Source organism: Pelophylax lessonae (assembly GCF_965119305.1).
Source record: "Pelophylax lessonae genome assembly, chromosome: 11".
Classification (NCBI taxonomy): domain Eukaryota; kingdom Metazoa; phylum Chordata; class Amphibia; order Anura; family Ranidae; genus Pelophylax; species Pelophylax lessonae.
Window position 1 is genome coordinate 28,920,526 of NC_138778.1, and position 15,074 is coordinate 28,935,599.

Sequence of the window (15,074 nt, forward strand, 5' to 3'; positions counted from 1 at the left end):
GTTAAGAGACTGTACTTCAACACCTTCACGACCGCGTTATAGGCAAATGACGGCTACAGCGCAGTAGCACATTGTTGGGAGGGAGTCATATGACGTCTTCCTGCGTACTCTCGGTGGCACGCATTGGCAGTGATTTGGGATTGCTGCATCCTCGCCAGACACAGCTAATTACAGATTGGGGTAAAGAGCCAATCACAGCGGCTCTCTACCATGTGACCAGCTGTGTCCAGTTACAGCCGATGACAGTGTAAACAGGATTTTACAGTTATCTGCAGAACTTTCCTCAGGCTGATAGCGTGTGAGGAGAGGAGAGCCGATAACTGGCAAATCCATACAGGGTACATCTACACTGATAATCAGGGCACTGACCATCAGTGTCCTGATTATCAGTGCAGCCCCAACAGTGCCCACCAGTGCTGCCAGTCAGTGCTCACCAGTGCTGCCAAGCAGTGCCTACCAGTGCTGCCTGTCAGTGCCCACCAGTGCTGCCAATCAGTGCCCACCAGTGCTGCCTGTCAGTGCCCACCAGTGCTGCCTGTTAGTGCCCACCAGTGCTGCCAATCAGTGCCCACCAGTGCTACCAACCAGTTCTGCCTGTCAGTGCCCATCAGTGATGACTGTCAGTGCCGCCTATCAGTGATGCCTATCAGTGCTGTCTATTATTGCCGCCTATCAGTGACGCTTATCAGTGCCCATCAGTGCTTCCTCATCAATGCACATCAGTGAAAAATAAAAATTAATTATATAACAGAAACTAAGAAAAACTTTTTTTTCAAAATTTTCGGTCTTTTTTCATTTGTTTAGCAAGAAAAAAAAAAACCCAGTGGTGATTAAATACTACCAAAAGAAAGCTCTATCTGTCTCAAAAACTGTAAAAAAAATTGTTTGGTTACAGTATTGTATGACCGTGTACTTGTCATTCAAAGTGTGACAGTGCTGAATGCTGAAAATTAGCCTGGGCAGGAAAGGGGTGAAGGTGCCCAGTAGGCAAGTGGTTAATTTTGATTGGTAGCTCTTTGGGCAGTCACCCAATTTGCTGCCTTTTTTGTTCTTAGTATATCTTTGTTGCTTGCATCAGCTATGCCTGTGAACCAATTTGTCTGATGACCCGAGGGTGATTTCTGCAGTGCTGTGTACAAATGGCACTGCAGCAATAAACATCCACCACTGAGTGTCTACAGTGCTAGACAACTGTTTAAGCTGCCTTTTGTTTAAAGCATGCATCTGTATTGTTTGAAAGGAAAATAAAGTATAAGAACAGGGTGCTTCTAAACCATTTCACATTATATCCCAACCGTCTTCCCTCATAGTATGAAAAAAAGTTAGGCATACACCAGTTAGGCCTATTATCCCTGATTAAAACCATCTTTCTGCTAGCTACGCCATTTTACACTGTTGTATCCTCTGCAATATCTTATTTCTTTTTGTAAAACCCCTCTTTGTCTTTAGTAAATTTTGGCATAGCCTTGCTGATAAAGTTGCCTGCCCTGCACATTATACTGTCTGTTAATTCTTAAAGCTGAACTCTAGGTAAGCTCATAATTGGACACTTGCATTGGCTAAGCTTAAAACAATTTAAAAGATACAAGTACAGCAGCACAGGATCCCCATTGGCATTATAAAATACATGTATTAAAGACAAAAAAAGCACACTTATGTGTAAAAATCTTGACAACAGCACAGGGATTACGCGTGGACACCGTCAGGTTGTTGGTACGCGACAGTAGCTCATATTCCTCAAGCCGGCATTAGAAGATTCTGATTCACTCACTTTCTGTCCACATGATGGTGCTGGTGCTTGGCCATCCATAAAGGTGAGCAAAGAATCCTCAGCCTTGTGTAAGGAGGATTGTCCCTTTTGAAACGCGTTCCTGCTCCTTTTCACCGCCCACTCCTCCCATTATCATCTAGAGATTACCACGAGGCAGTGCAGGATGCTGGGCTACGGCCAATTTTTGACAGCTGTCAAAATATACTTTTCTCATGCTGGCTGAGAACTTACCCTGGACACTCACCTGTCCAGGGATCCAGTGCTCATCCGAATTGCTTCTTTGTCGGTCTTCGGGTCCCCAGCACTGACACATTTACCATGGGCAGCCAAAAGCACAAGAACAGGGGGGGGAGGGGGGAGGGCTTAAAGCGAAACTTCCCTTTTAGGAGAAATAGCTTGCTTATACTCTTTTTATCTGTATATTAAGCTGATAAACATTAAATACTGTATTCTGTAGAGTTAAAATTTAGCTAATTGGTCCACTTTTCTTCTTAATTTTTTTTATTCTACAAATAAATATTTTGGCATCCAATAAAGCAGCAAGAAACCAGCAAACCAGGAGCAACCAATTAATATTAGCAAAGGTCATTGTGGCAATTCGTTTCCTAATGTATCCTATGTATGTTCTTGTATTTAGGATGCTGGAATATTCTCTGGATCTTCAAAATGTCAGCTTCTCCGCCGTACGCACAGTCAGAGTTTTACGTCCTCTAAGAGCCATTAACCGAGTGCCAAGTAAGTTCCCTTAAAGAAACACTCTTATTTCATGTAATAGCATGCAAAATAGAATCTAAGCATAGTACGAAAATTGCTTCAACATATTGTAGTTGTATGATTGCTTAAGTCCAGCTCTTTTTTTCTATTTCTTTATTTGTCTCACTTAAGGGCCACCCTAAAGTTAATCTATGCTTTGCCATGGCAGGGCCTCACAAGCAGCAAAATTTCACCTTTCCTTTAAATAAAATACCCAATACTTCCAGGTATGAGGAGCATGTGACTCACTGACCTTCCTTCCACTTGCTGGCATTGGTGCTTGCCCATCCATAAAGGTGAGCAAAGAATCCTCAACCTGGTGTAAGCTCCACGTTTTCATGGTGCTTCCCTTCTGGAAGCTGAAAGGTGCTTATAAGCTGCCCTCATTAAAATTAACCTTCTCTATTGTGTTCATGGACAAAATACTGGTTCATTTTAGTAATAAGCCTACTGCTTGCCTCTTTGTATTGGATCTATTATTCAGCCACAAAAGGAAACGCTTCAAGCATTCAGTAAACAAAGGATGCACTGAGGAGTAATACGTCAACCATGTTGAATCTTCACAAAGTCTTTAGAACAGCCATCCTCAACCAGGGTTCCATGGAACTGTTGGGTTCCTCCAGAGGTTTTTAGAGGTTCATTGAGCTTTGACTACTTGACTTCCCATCTGATGGTGCTTGTATAGTCCCGGGATCAACGCCAGCCAGCTGCAGGACATTGATGATCTACCTCTCTGTAAGGGTGGCATTCTGGCCACTACTGTAAGGGCAGCATTCGTTCCATAAGTCACCATTGTAAGGGCATTTTTCCAACTGACCCCCCAATGATTGATTCTAGTAGGGCTCCCTGAAACCAAAAAATTATTTCAAAGGTTCCTCTAGGGCAGTGGTCTCCAAACTGCAGCCAGATGCAGCCCTTTCCCTGCTTTTATCTGGCCCTATTTCATCCACTGATACCAACAGTGGGACATAGGTCCCCCTACCCCCTACTAACACCAGGGAAGGGGATAAATTCCTCCCAATGACACCAACGATGGGACACAATTCCTCCAAATCACCCAATGACACCAACAATTGGTCCTAATGACACCAACGATGGGGCACAATTCCTCCTAATGACCCAATGACACCATCATTTGGGCCTAATGACACCAATGACAGGACACAATTCCTCCCACTGACACCAATGATGGGTCAATGTTCCACCCAGTGACACCATCAATGGGGTACTATTCCTCCCACTGACACCAAAAAAGAGGAACATTTCCTCCCAGTGACACCAACAATTGGACCCAATGACACCAATGATGGGACAATCCCTCCCACTGACCCCAACCATAGGGCACAATTCCTCCTGTTGGCACCAAAGACAGGGCATTGTTTTTTTTCCATTGGTGCCGGGACCAGTTCTATTCCCAATGGCCACAGTCCTAAAGTCTGAAGAACAGTAAATTGGCCCCTTCTTTAGAAAGTTTGGAGATCCCTGCTTTAGGGTGAAAGGGTTGAGAAATGCTGCTTTAGAGTCTCAGGAGGCATCTTTATCTCTACCACATATGCAGAATATTAGGGGATTAAGGGCCTGTTCACACTCCAAAGGCACAGCACTAAAATGTGTTTCGGCATGCCTCATTAGGAAGCTAATTCAAATTGAATGTGCTACAATGAACCTTAAGACATGAAAAAATAGGGCTTGCTGAATCATATCACAGCCCACCGCAACTCACATCATTGTGGTGCGCTATGGACTCTTTCTCCATCCATATGTGGTGCCCATTCACCAAGCACCAACTGCCATTTGGACAGATGGTGAGTGAGTCACATGCTTCTCATAACTGGAAGTATTGGGTATTGCATGGGCTGCATGATGGCAGACCATGTGAGTCTATGGGGACAGACACAGCCACTCGTCCAAAATTGAAAAAGCAAATTGCTGATGCTGGAGCCTTAGGTAGATTTTCAGTGCTATTGATATATTAGGCAAAAACATTCTTGTGATGTCCCAAAGGGGCATCTGGGTAATAAGTGGGCTGTTCTTGTGAACCAAGTAGCTGGAACAGTAACCTTGGACCATAGAAGCAATAACAGAGTCGAAAAAATTGAAGCTCCACACCAAGATAAACTGAGGTGCTATTCCAAACATATAACTTAAGTTCTACAGCCAGAGCATTTCAGGGACCATTGGTCATTCTCTTCATCAGGACTAAAACATGATGTGAAATTAGAAGATCATTAAAAAAATAAGAACAGGGCACATAAAGGAGAATTTTTCTCATTAATTTCTAGCGTCAAGTCTACAGCTGACCATAGATTATGCGATTTTCACTTGATTCCCCCATTAACACGGAGCTCTTGAGTTCTCCCAGCAGGGGACGCTAGGCACTGTCCCTTCCAGGAGAACACAGTGATTACTGCTAGAGGCTACAGCGGATGCCAATAATTGCATCCTAAAAATCCGACATGCTGGTTGTACCCAAGTCAATTGTTTGAATCGACTTGGGTATAATCAGCCCATAGATGGTTCAAATCTTTGCCAGTCCTAGCTGAACCAGCTGAGATTCTAACCATCTATGGCTGGCTTACGATGATCTAGCTCAGGGGTCTCCAAACTTTATAAACAAAGGGCCAGTTTACTGTTCTTCAGACTTTAGGGGGCCGGACTAGGGCAAGTGGGAGTAGAACATTTTCTTGGCGTCCAGTGGGAGTGAACAATGCCCTGTTTTTGGTGTCACTGGAAGAATAGTGCCCCATCGCTGGTGTCAGTAGGAGGGATAGTGGCCCGTCATTTGTATCAATGGAAGCAAAAGTCCCCATCCTTGATTTCAACGAGACTAATTGTGTCCCATCATTAGTATCAGTGGGAGGAATTGTGCCCTTTTGATGGTGTTAGTGAGAGGCATAATGCCCAATTGTTGGTGCCAGTGACAAGAATTATGCCCCATTGTTGGTGTCAGTGGATGGACTAGTACCCCAAGGGCCAGATAAAGGTAAGCAAAAGGCCTCATCCAGCCCCCGGGCCACAGTTTGGAGACTGCTGATCTAGCTGATCAATGGAGCTCAATGCACCTGGTGTGAAAAAGCCCTTATGGAAAGGGTCGGAAAAAGGTGTTTTGGGCAGGCTTTTAAAAGTACAGCTTTTCTTCAAATGATACTGGTCACATTGGGGGGTAATGTTCCTGCCAACATGATCAAGGGGTCCTTAAATGTAAAATAGTTGAGAAAGGCTCCAGACTCTTAATAGTCCAAAATCTGAAGGAGCCTTAGCCCTGGTTAACATTACTGTGACTTATCATGCGACTTGTGACACATAAAGTCAAAACACATTCACTTCAATGGTTGCCATCTTTATCCATGCAAATCAAGTTTCAGCAACAACAAAAAAGGTTCCCTGCACTACTCTACTGCGACTTTGTTGGGCTTGAGTGCCATTCACTGCAATGTTAAATCACAAAAGTAGCAAGCAAGTTACAAGTCACACAACTTTGGGGTCACAGCAGTGTGAACCAAGCATTGGTAGCTATGCCAGAAAATAACTTTCTACAGTAAAGTGTGATAGTTGGTAACTTGCATGTGCTAACTAATGAATGTTTAGAAAAAAGTTATGATGTCTCTTTAAGAAATTTCATTGCTTAATATGGAACATGCCTTGGAGAGCGTCATGGTTTTGTCTGAGCATATGACAGACTGTTTTACATTTCCCCGGGTGGACTGAGCTCCCCCAGGGTGCCTATAATTTATTCAGTGTTGATTTCAGTTTGACTATATTTGCAATAGGGGTCTGACTGGCAACAGGAGACATTATGAATTGCCTTACCAAAAAACATACTGTATAGATTGATTTGTCTTAGATATATCAGGACTATCTTTTTTTTTACGAAGAACTTGCAGTCTCTCTCTACATATTTTCTTTGAAAAAAAAGACATAAACATATATACTGAATACGTGATGGATTATATATATATATATATATATACACCCCTCACATTTTTGTCAATATTTTACTATATCTTTTCATGTGACAACACTGAAGAAATGACACTTTCCGCTACAATGTAAAGTAGTGAGTGTACAGCTTGTATAACAGTGTAAATTTGCTGTCCCCTCAAAATAACTCAACACACAGCCATTAATGTCTAAACCGCTGGCAACAAAAGTGAGTACACCCGTAAGTGACAATGTCCAAATTGGGCACAAAGTGTCAATATTGTGTGTAGACACCATTACTTTCCAGCACTGCCCTACCCCTCTTGGGCATGGAGTTCACCAGAGCTTCACAGGTTGCCAATGGAGTCCTCTTCCACTCCTCCATGACGACATCACAGAGCTGGATTTTAGAGACCTTGCGCTCCTCCACCTTCTGTTTGAGGATGCCGTTAGGTCTGCAGACATGCTTGGCCAGTCCATCACCTTTACCCTCATCTTCTTTAGCAAGGCAGTGGTCGTCTTGGAGGTGTGTTTGGGGTCGTTATCATGTTGGAATACTGCTCTGCGGCCCAGTCTCTGAAGGGAGAGGATCATATTCTGATTCAGTATGTCACAGTACATGTTGGCATTCATGGTTCCCTCAATGAACTGTAGCTCCCCAGTTTCGGCAGCACTCATGCAGCCCCAGACCATGACACTCCCACCACCATGCTTGACTGTAGGCAAGACACACTTGTCTTTGTACTCCTCACCTGGTTGCCGCCACACATGCTTGACACCATCTGAAACAAATAAGTTTATCTCGGTCTGATCAGACCACAGGACATGGTTCCAGTAATCCATGATCTTAGTCTGCTTGTTTTCAGCCAACTGTTTGCGGTCTTTCTTGTGCATCATCTTTACAAGAAGCTTCCATCTGGGACAACAGCCATGCAGACCAATTTGATGCAGTGTGGGGCGGTCTGAGCACTGAGAGGCTGACCCCCCCCCCACCCCTTTAACCTCTGCAACAATGCTGGCTATTTCCCAAAGTTTCTTTGGGAAATAGACGTATGACTGGCAGCAGTCATACGTCTATTTCCCAAAGACAACCTCTGCATATGACACTGAGCACAGTGCACTCAACTTCTTTGGTCGACCATGGCAAGGCCAGTTCTGAGTGGAACCTGTCCTGTAAAAAACGCTGTATGGTTTTGGCCACTGTGCTGCAGCTTAGTTTCAGGGTTTTGGAAATATTCTTATAGCCTAGGCCATCTTTATGTAGAGCAACATTTCTTTTTTTTAGATCCCCAGAGAGTTCTTTGCCATGAGGTGCCATGTTGAACTTCCAGTGACCAGTATGAGAGAGTGAGAACGATAATACCAAATTTAATACACCTGCTTCCCACTCACACCTGAGACCTTGTAACACTAACGAGTCACATGACACCGGGGAGGGATAATGGCTAATTGGGCCCAACTTGGACATTTCTACTTAGGGGTGTACTCACTTTTGTTGCCAAAGGTTTAGACATTCATGACTGTGTGTTTAGTTATTTTGAGGGGACAAAAAAATGTACACTGTTATACAAGCTGCACACTCACTACTTTACATTGTAGCAAAGTGTCATTTCTTCAGTGTTGTCACATGGAAAGATATAAAAAAAATATTTACAAAAATGTGAGGGGTGTACTCACTTCTGTGAGAAACTGTGTATTTATGTATATATATGTATATATATATATATATATATATATGTATGTATGTATATACATATATATATATATATATAGATGTGTATGTGTATATATATATATATATATACATAGTGTCTGTATAATAAATCAGCATGAATACAGCACTGATTCAACACATGCATTTGAACACAAAACGCAACAAAAAGCCATGTTTGGCCTGCTATGGCTGCAATGCAAACACATCTCAATGGGACCTGAAGAAAACTCAACACAAAGAAAAGCTCAGCCTTGGCCTGTCATCAAAACTGCATCATTACAGTGACTAGCAAATATGCTAACCCGTTTATGATATGTCTTTCAAGAGCTCATTAAAAGTAGGAAAACAACACCTGTCTACATAAGCCTTAATAGTTTCCCATTATAAATGTCCCACACACTGAATGCCCCATTTTACAAATATGAGCCTAAATATGTTTGAAAAACCATAAACACCTGCCTGCTTGATCTATTGAGCTCTGTAAACGAAGCAGATACCAAAAGGTTTGAAAATACATAAAAAGGTTTGAGCTTCACCCGCTGACTTAAAAGTAGAAAATACTAAATGTACTGTATATAGGGCATTTTACATTCACCTAACTAAAAAAAAAAAAAAGTTTTACCTAACTTATTCACCCAACCTAAATTGTATTTTTTCAGTCCTAACAATAATAATGTGCAAAACCACAATATATTACTTTAGGGTAAACATTTTTGGAAAGCAAAAACTTTGTTGTTAGTTTTGAACAGAGTAGGGAAGGGTTAAAACACTCCTGTCGGTTTATTGTTTGTCCTGCTGAGAAAATGTCCCCACTTCCTTTCACAGGAAGTGGGTAAATCTCTTCAAAGTGAAAGTTTTATGTTCTAATCCAGCCATACTCTAGTGAGAACCCATAATTTTGGATTTTTGCCTCCCCGATCCAAAATCACGAGTTTGTGAATCTCCCAGACAGGGACACAAGGGGATCCTTTTATAAACCAATGGTCAGCCAAACATCAGAAGTATTCTATCAAGCTGCATGAAATTTTTCCTTATTTTTTTCTATTAGATTGACTCCTATATCACTAGCTCCAACTAGTGGCCAAAATGTGGTATATTATTTCATTGGGGTATTTCAGAAAACAATACTACATACATTTAGCCCCCCCCCCTTTTTTAAGGGACCAAAAGTAAACAATTGAATCAAAAGCTGTTTCATGACCAGGTGTGGGCTACTTCTTCTTTATTTCTTCATCAATCAAACAAACAGTTAAAAGGTCAGGAGTTGATTCTAAGTGTGATATTTGGATTTGGAATCTATTGCTGTGAACCTACATCATGCAACCAAAGTTGCTGTCCATGCAAGTGAAACCGGCCATTGTAAGGCTTCAAAAACAAAACAAATCCATCAGAGAAATAGCAGCAACATTAGGAGTGGCCAAATCAACAGTTTGGTACATCCTTAGGAAAGAAGAATGCACTGGTGAGCTCACAACATAAAAAGGCCTGGACATCCATGGAAGAAGACAGTGGTGGATGATCGCAGGATCCTCTCTATGGTAAAGAAAAACCCATTCACAACATCCAGACAAGTGAAGGACATTCTCCAGGAGGTGGGCAAATCATTGTCAAAGTCTACAATCAAGAGAAAACTACATGAGAGCAAATACAGAGGGTTCACCATAAGGTGCAAACCATTCATAAGCCTGAAGAATAGAAAAGCCAGATTAAACTTTGCCAAAAAACATCTAAAAAAGCCAGAGCAGTTCTGGAAAAACATTCTTTGGACGGATGAAACTAAGATTATAAAAACTAAGATAAGAAAAAAGTGTGGAGGAGGCTTGGAACAGCTCATGATCCAATCACATGTTATCTGTAAAACATGGTGGAGGCAGTGTGATGGCATGAGCATGCATGGCCTCCAACTTTGTATCATGTCATTTCTGTATTTACATTTTTGAATTTGCCGCCGGTTCCACCCCCCTGCGTCGCAACGCTCGCAGGGAAGGGAACCGGAAGGCAAGTGCCGGCATCTGCTGAGCACAGAGCGGGGAGAGAGTCTGAGGTCGGTGGGAGGATGGCGGGGAGGACGGCGGGGGATCGCAGGGAAGGCGAGTATGATTCTGGGGTAATCCCGAGTGTGGCTCGAGGTTACTGCTTTTGGTACTGAAAATGAACCCCAAGCCACACTCAGGAATACCGCTAAGGAGGTTAACCATTGAGGCGCAGCATCACATGTGGGCATTACCTAGCTTGGTCTGCATGCAAATACAGACAGGCATCCACCCATCAAGGCATTTTGATATTTGCATAACTGTTCCCAAGAGCCAGCCCAAGGAAGTGTACTGAGGCAGGGTGCTGTGATGTCTCAAGAAGCTCCCTGCAAGCCTCTCCCACCAGCCATGATCTGCCTACAATGCAAAAAAAAATCTCAGAGGCCCAGTGATAACATCACTGGGTCTAGAAATGGCCCCAAATTGTTGATTAATAATTGGATAATTTTTCAATTTTGCTGGGAAATTTTTTGAGATGTCTGAAATGCTTCCAAGACAGGAAGTGAAAAAAGTGAGGACATTTATTTATTACAGGTAGCACTTTGCATATACACTATATTACTAAAAGAATTAGGACACCTGCCTTTACACGCACATGAACTTTAATGGCATCCCGGTCTTAGTCCATAGGGTTCATTATCGATTTGGGCCACCCTTTGCAGCTATAACAGCTTTAACTCTTCTTGGAAAGCTGACCATAAGGTTTAGGAGTGTGTCTATGGGAATGTTTGACCATTCTTCCAGAAGCGCATTAGTGAGGTCAGGCATTGATGTTGGAGAAAGGCCTAGCTTGCAGTCTCCACTCTAATTCATCCTAAAGGTGTTCTATCCAGTTTAGGTCAGGACTCTGTGCAGGCCAGTCAAGTTCCTCCACCCCAAACTCGCTCATGCATGTTTTTATTGATCTTGCTTTCTGCACTGGTCCAAATCATTTTGTGGAAGGGGATTATGGTGTGAGGTTGCTTTTCCAGGGGTTGGGCTTGGCCCCTTAGTTCCAGTGAAGGGAACTCTTAAGGCGTCAGCATACCAAGACATTTTGGGACAATTTCATGCTCCCAACTTTGTGGAAACAGTTTGGGGATGGCCTCTTCCTATTCCAACATGACTGTACACCAGTGCGCAAAGACATGGATAGAGGTACTTTACAGTCCTGACCTCAACCCAATAGAACACCTTTGGGAGGAACTAGAGAGGAGACTGCAAGCCAGGCCTTCTCGTCCAATATCAGTGCCTGACTTCACAAATGCTCTTCTGGAAGAATGGTCAAACATTCCCATAGACACACTCCTAAACCTTGTGGACAGCCTTCCCAGCAGAAGAGTTGAAGCTGTTATAGCAGCAAAGGGTGGGCCAACTCAATAATGAACACTACAGATTAAGACTGGGATACCATTAAAGTTCATGTGTGTGTAAAGGCAGGCGTCCCAATACTTTTAGTAATATAGTGTATATTGTACATTCACATCAGTCCCTGTCCCTGTCCTAGAGGAGCTTACAATCTAAAGTCCCTAACTCACATTCATACACATACTAGGGCTAACTTAGACAGAAGCCAATCAACCTCCCAGCATGTTTTTGGAGTACCTGGAGGAAACGCACACAGGGACAGGGAGATCATGCAGACTCAAGACAGGTAGTGTTGTAGTTGAGATGTGAACCAACAACCCTAGTGCTAGGTGGAAGTGCTAACCACTTAGCCACTGTGCTGCCTAGCGACATGGTAGGTAAAAAATAACAGAGGTTCTAAACATCCGCCAGTTTTAGCTGGACACACTCAAAGTGGCTTAGGAGGGTGCGAAACAAAGACCTTGTCCACTGTCATATAAACATATGTTTTGTTTTGTCAGGTATGCGAATCCTTGTCACGCTGCTGCTAGACACCCTCCCGATGTTGGGCAACGTCCTGCTGCTTTGCTTCTTTGTGTTCTTCATATTTGGGATTGTTGGCGTCCAGCTCTGGGCTGGTCTGCTGAGAAACCGCTGCTTCCTTCCTGAAAATTTCAGTCTGTAAGTTGGCGAAAGAGGCTTTTTTTTTTTACAAAGAATAAATATCGTAGAGAGGGCTTTTATTGATGGTTGGAGGGAGGGTGGGCAGATTTCCTATATTTCATTTCTCCACCTTGTAAGTTTCTCTGGGACATTCTGTCCCGAAATTTTATTGTAGAGGAAAAGCGGAGCCATTTACCTGTCGGAGGCCATGCGACTCTTTTCATTCTGACAATAAATAATAGCACAAGGGCCATTCCATACAGGAGCATTAGTGTAATGGCTGCAGCATAAAAAGACTTTCCTGTCTGCAGCCTCAATTTTTAAAGCATTTTAGCAACACAAATATATTTTTTTATTATGTGTTTTATTTATACAGGTATATCTATCAATCTATCTATCTATCTATCTATCTATCTATCTATCTATCTATCTATCTATCTATCTATCTATCTATCTATCTATCTATCTATCTATCTATCTATCTATCTATCTATCTATATATCTATCTATCTATAAATGTATACTGTGTATGTGTATATATACAGTATACATATAACATTTATTATTATATATTATTATATATAATATATACATTCATTATATATATATATATATATATATATATATATATATATATATATATAAATTAGATAAGATTAGCATAATTCTAAAAGCTCTAGTAACATTAAAATATGTCAAAAGATATAAAAAAAAATAATATGTGTTTTATTTATAGAGGTATATCTATCTATATATATATAGATCTATATCTATATCTATCTATATATATATATAAATGTATACAGTGTATTTGTGTGTATATATATATATATATATACAGTATATATATAACATTTATTATTACATATTATATCATATAATATATATATATGTATATATATATATACAGTATATATATATACATATATATATATATATATATATATATATATATATATATTATATAATTATTAAAAAAATATTATATAATATATACATTCATTATATATATATATATATATATATATATATATATATATATTTTGTATATATTATATATTATATATATATATATATATATATATATATATATATATATTAGATTAGCATCATTCTAAAATCTCTAGTAACATTAAAATATATCAAAAGATATTAAAAAAAATATTTTTTGCACATTGAAGAAAAAGATTTATATACCCGTTATATTTTTAACGCTGTCTTTGTCCCCATTAGGGAGATTTATTGTCTCTATTTGTAACCTCTGTTGCTAAAAGTTTAAAAAAAAAAATGAGTTGTCACTAGTCCAGGGAGGAAATAGGGATACTTGATCCGGTGACAGCAGACAAGGCATTTCCCTCTCTTCCTGTTGTGTCTATAGGACAGAAAATGAAGGGAAATCGCTAATAGGACACAGATGGGAAAAAATTGGCATGGGTTTTTATAATCTTTTCTAAAAAAAAAAAAAAAAAGAATTAAAAAGGTTTTGGCTTTAGATGTCCATATTTTTTTAACTTTAGCTCTAATTGCATTTTGAAAAATCTAAAGCTGAACCCCATTAAGCTAAATACATTTTGGGGGAGATTTACTAAAACTGGACGGTACAAAATCTGGTGCAGGTCTGCATAGTAACTATTCAGATTCCAAGTTTTATTGTCAAAGCTTAATTAAACAAGCTGAAGTTAGAAGCTGATTGGTTACTATTCACAGCTGCACCAGAGTGCTCCAGTTTGAGTAAATCTCCCCCATTGAGTATTAGAAATTTTTTAGCTGCTGAAGGATTTCTAATTCTGCCAGACAGCAGAGCCAAACCTTTGACTTTCGCAGCAGGCGCTTGGTCATGAAGACACCTCCAGCCTGCTTTGAACAATATGCAGTATTCTGATTGGTTTGCTTACTGTGAACTCTCCTCCAGTTAACACTGTACATGTACTTGAAGCAGAGCCTGATTGGCTACCAGTCTTGGCCCTCCCTCTCCTAGTTTGAATGCTGCTTTGAAGAAGACTAATATTACCACACACAAATTCCATTACCTGTTGCTTAACCACTTGCCGACCGCCGCACGACTATCTACGTCGGCGGTCAGCCCCTCACAGGCAAACTAACGTAGGGCTACGTCTCTTGCCTGTGAGGGTCTAGGGAGCGAGCGCGCGCCGCCGGAGGCGCGCTCCCGCTCCCGCGTGGTCACGGACCCCCCCGCGCGTGTGACCAGCGGACCCGATGTCCGCCGGTCACTCGGCGATCTGCGGGGGAGAGGGAGAATGTCAGGCAGCTTGTGTACAAGCCACCTGTCATTCTCCTCGCTGTAAAGACACTGATCACACGGATCTAGTATGTAGATCCGTTGATCAGTGTCCTTACAGCTGAAGCCACAGCCAATCACAGTAGAAAGCACGCCCCTAGGGACACACACAGCCCCTCCCTCCCAAATAAAGTTAACCCCTTCACTACCAGTGTATTTTTACAGTAACAGTGCATATGTATAGCACTGATTACTGTAGAAATGTCACTGGGACCCCCAAAAGTGTCACAAATGTCAGTCAAGGGTCCAATCTGTCCGCCCCAATGTCGCAGTACCGCAAAAAAAATCGCAGATCGCCGCCATTACGCGTTAAAAGAAAACAACAAAAATGACAAAAATCTTTCCCTTTGTTAGTAAACGCGATAACTTTTGCGCAAACCAATCAAAATACGCTTTTTGCGATTTTTTTTACCAAACATAGGTAGCATAAAACAAATTGGCCAAAAATGTTAAAAAATTTTGATTTTTACATTTTTTTGGGGGGGAATTTCATATAAAAAAATGTGAAAAATATTGCTATTTTTGCAAAATTTACGCTCTTTTTTTGTTTATAGCGCGTGATCAAAAAATCGCACAGGTGATCAAATACCACCA

At 41.2% G+C, this 15,074-nt stretch overlaps 1 protein-coding gene across 4 annotated transcripts in view; it reads left to right on the top strand.

The window, feature by feature from the left end:
- Positions 1 to 15,074, top strand: part of CACNA1G (calcium voltage-gated channel subunit alpha1 G) — a 384,890-nt gene that overhangs the window by 226,892 nt on the left and 142,924 nt on the right. For all 4 annotated transcript variants that reach the window (XM_082272484.1, XM_082272486.1, XM_082272485.1 and 1 more), the window contains exons 4-5: positions 2,409 to 2,506; positions 12,040 to 12,199. In XM_082272484.1, the coding sequence (XP_082128610.1) occupies positions 2,409 to 2,506; positions 12,040 to 12,199 (258 nt within the window). The remainder of the gene's footprint in view (positions 1 to 2,408; positions 2,507 to 12,039; positions 12,200 to 15,074) is intronic.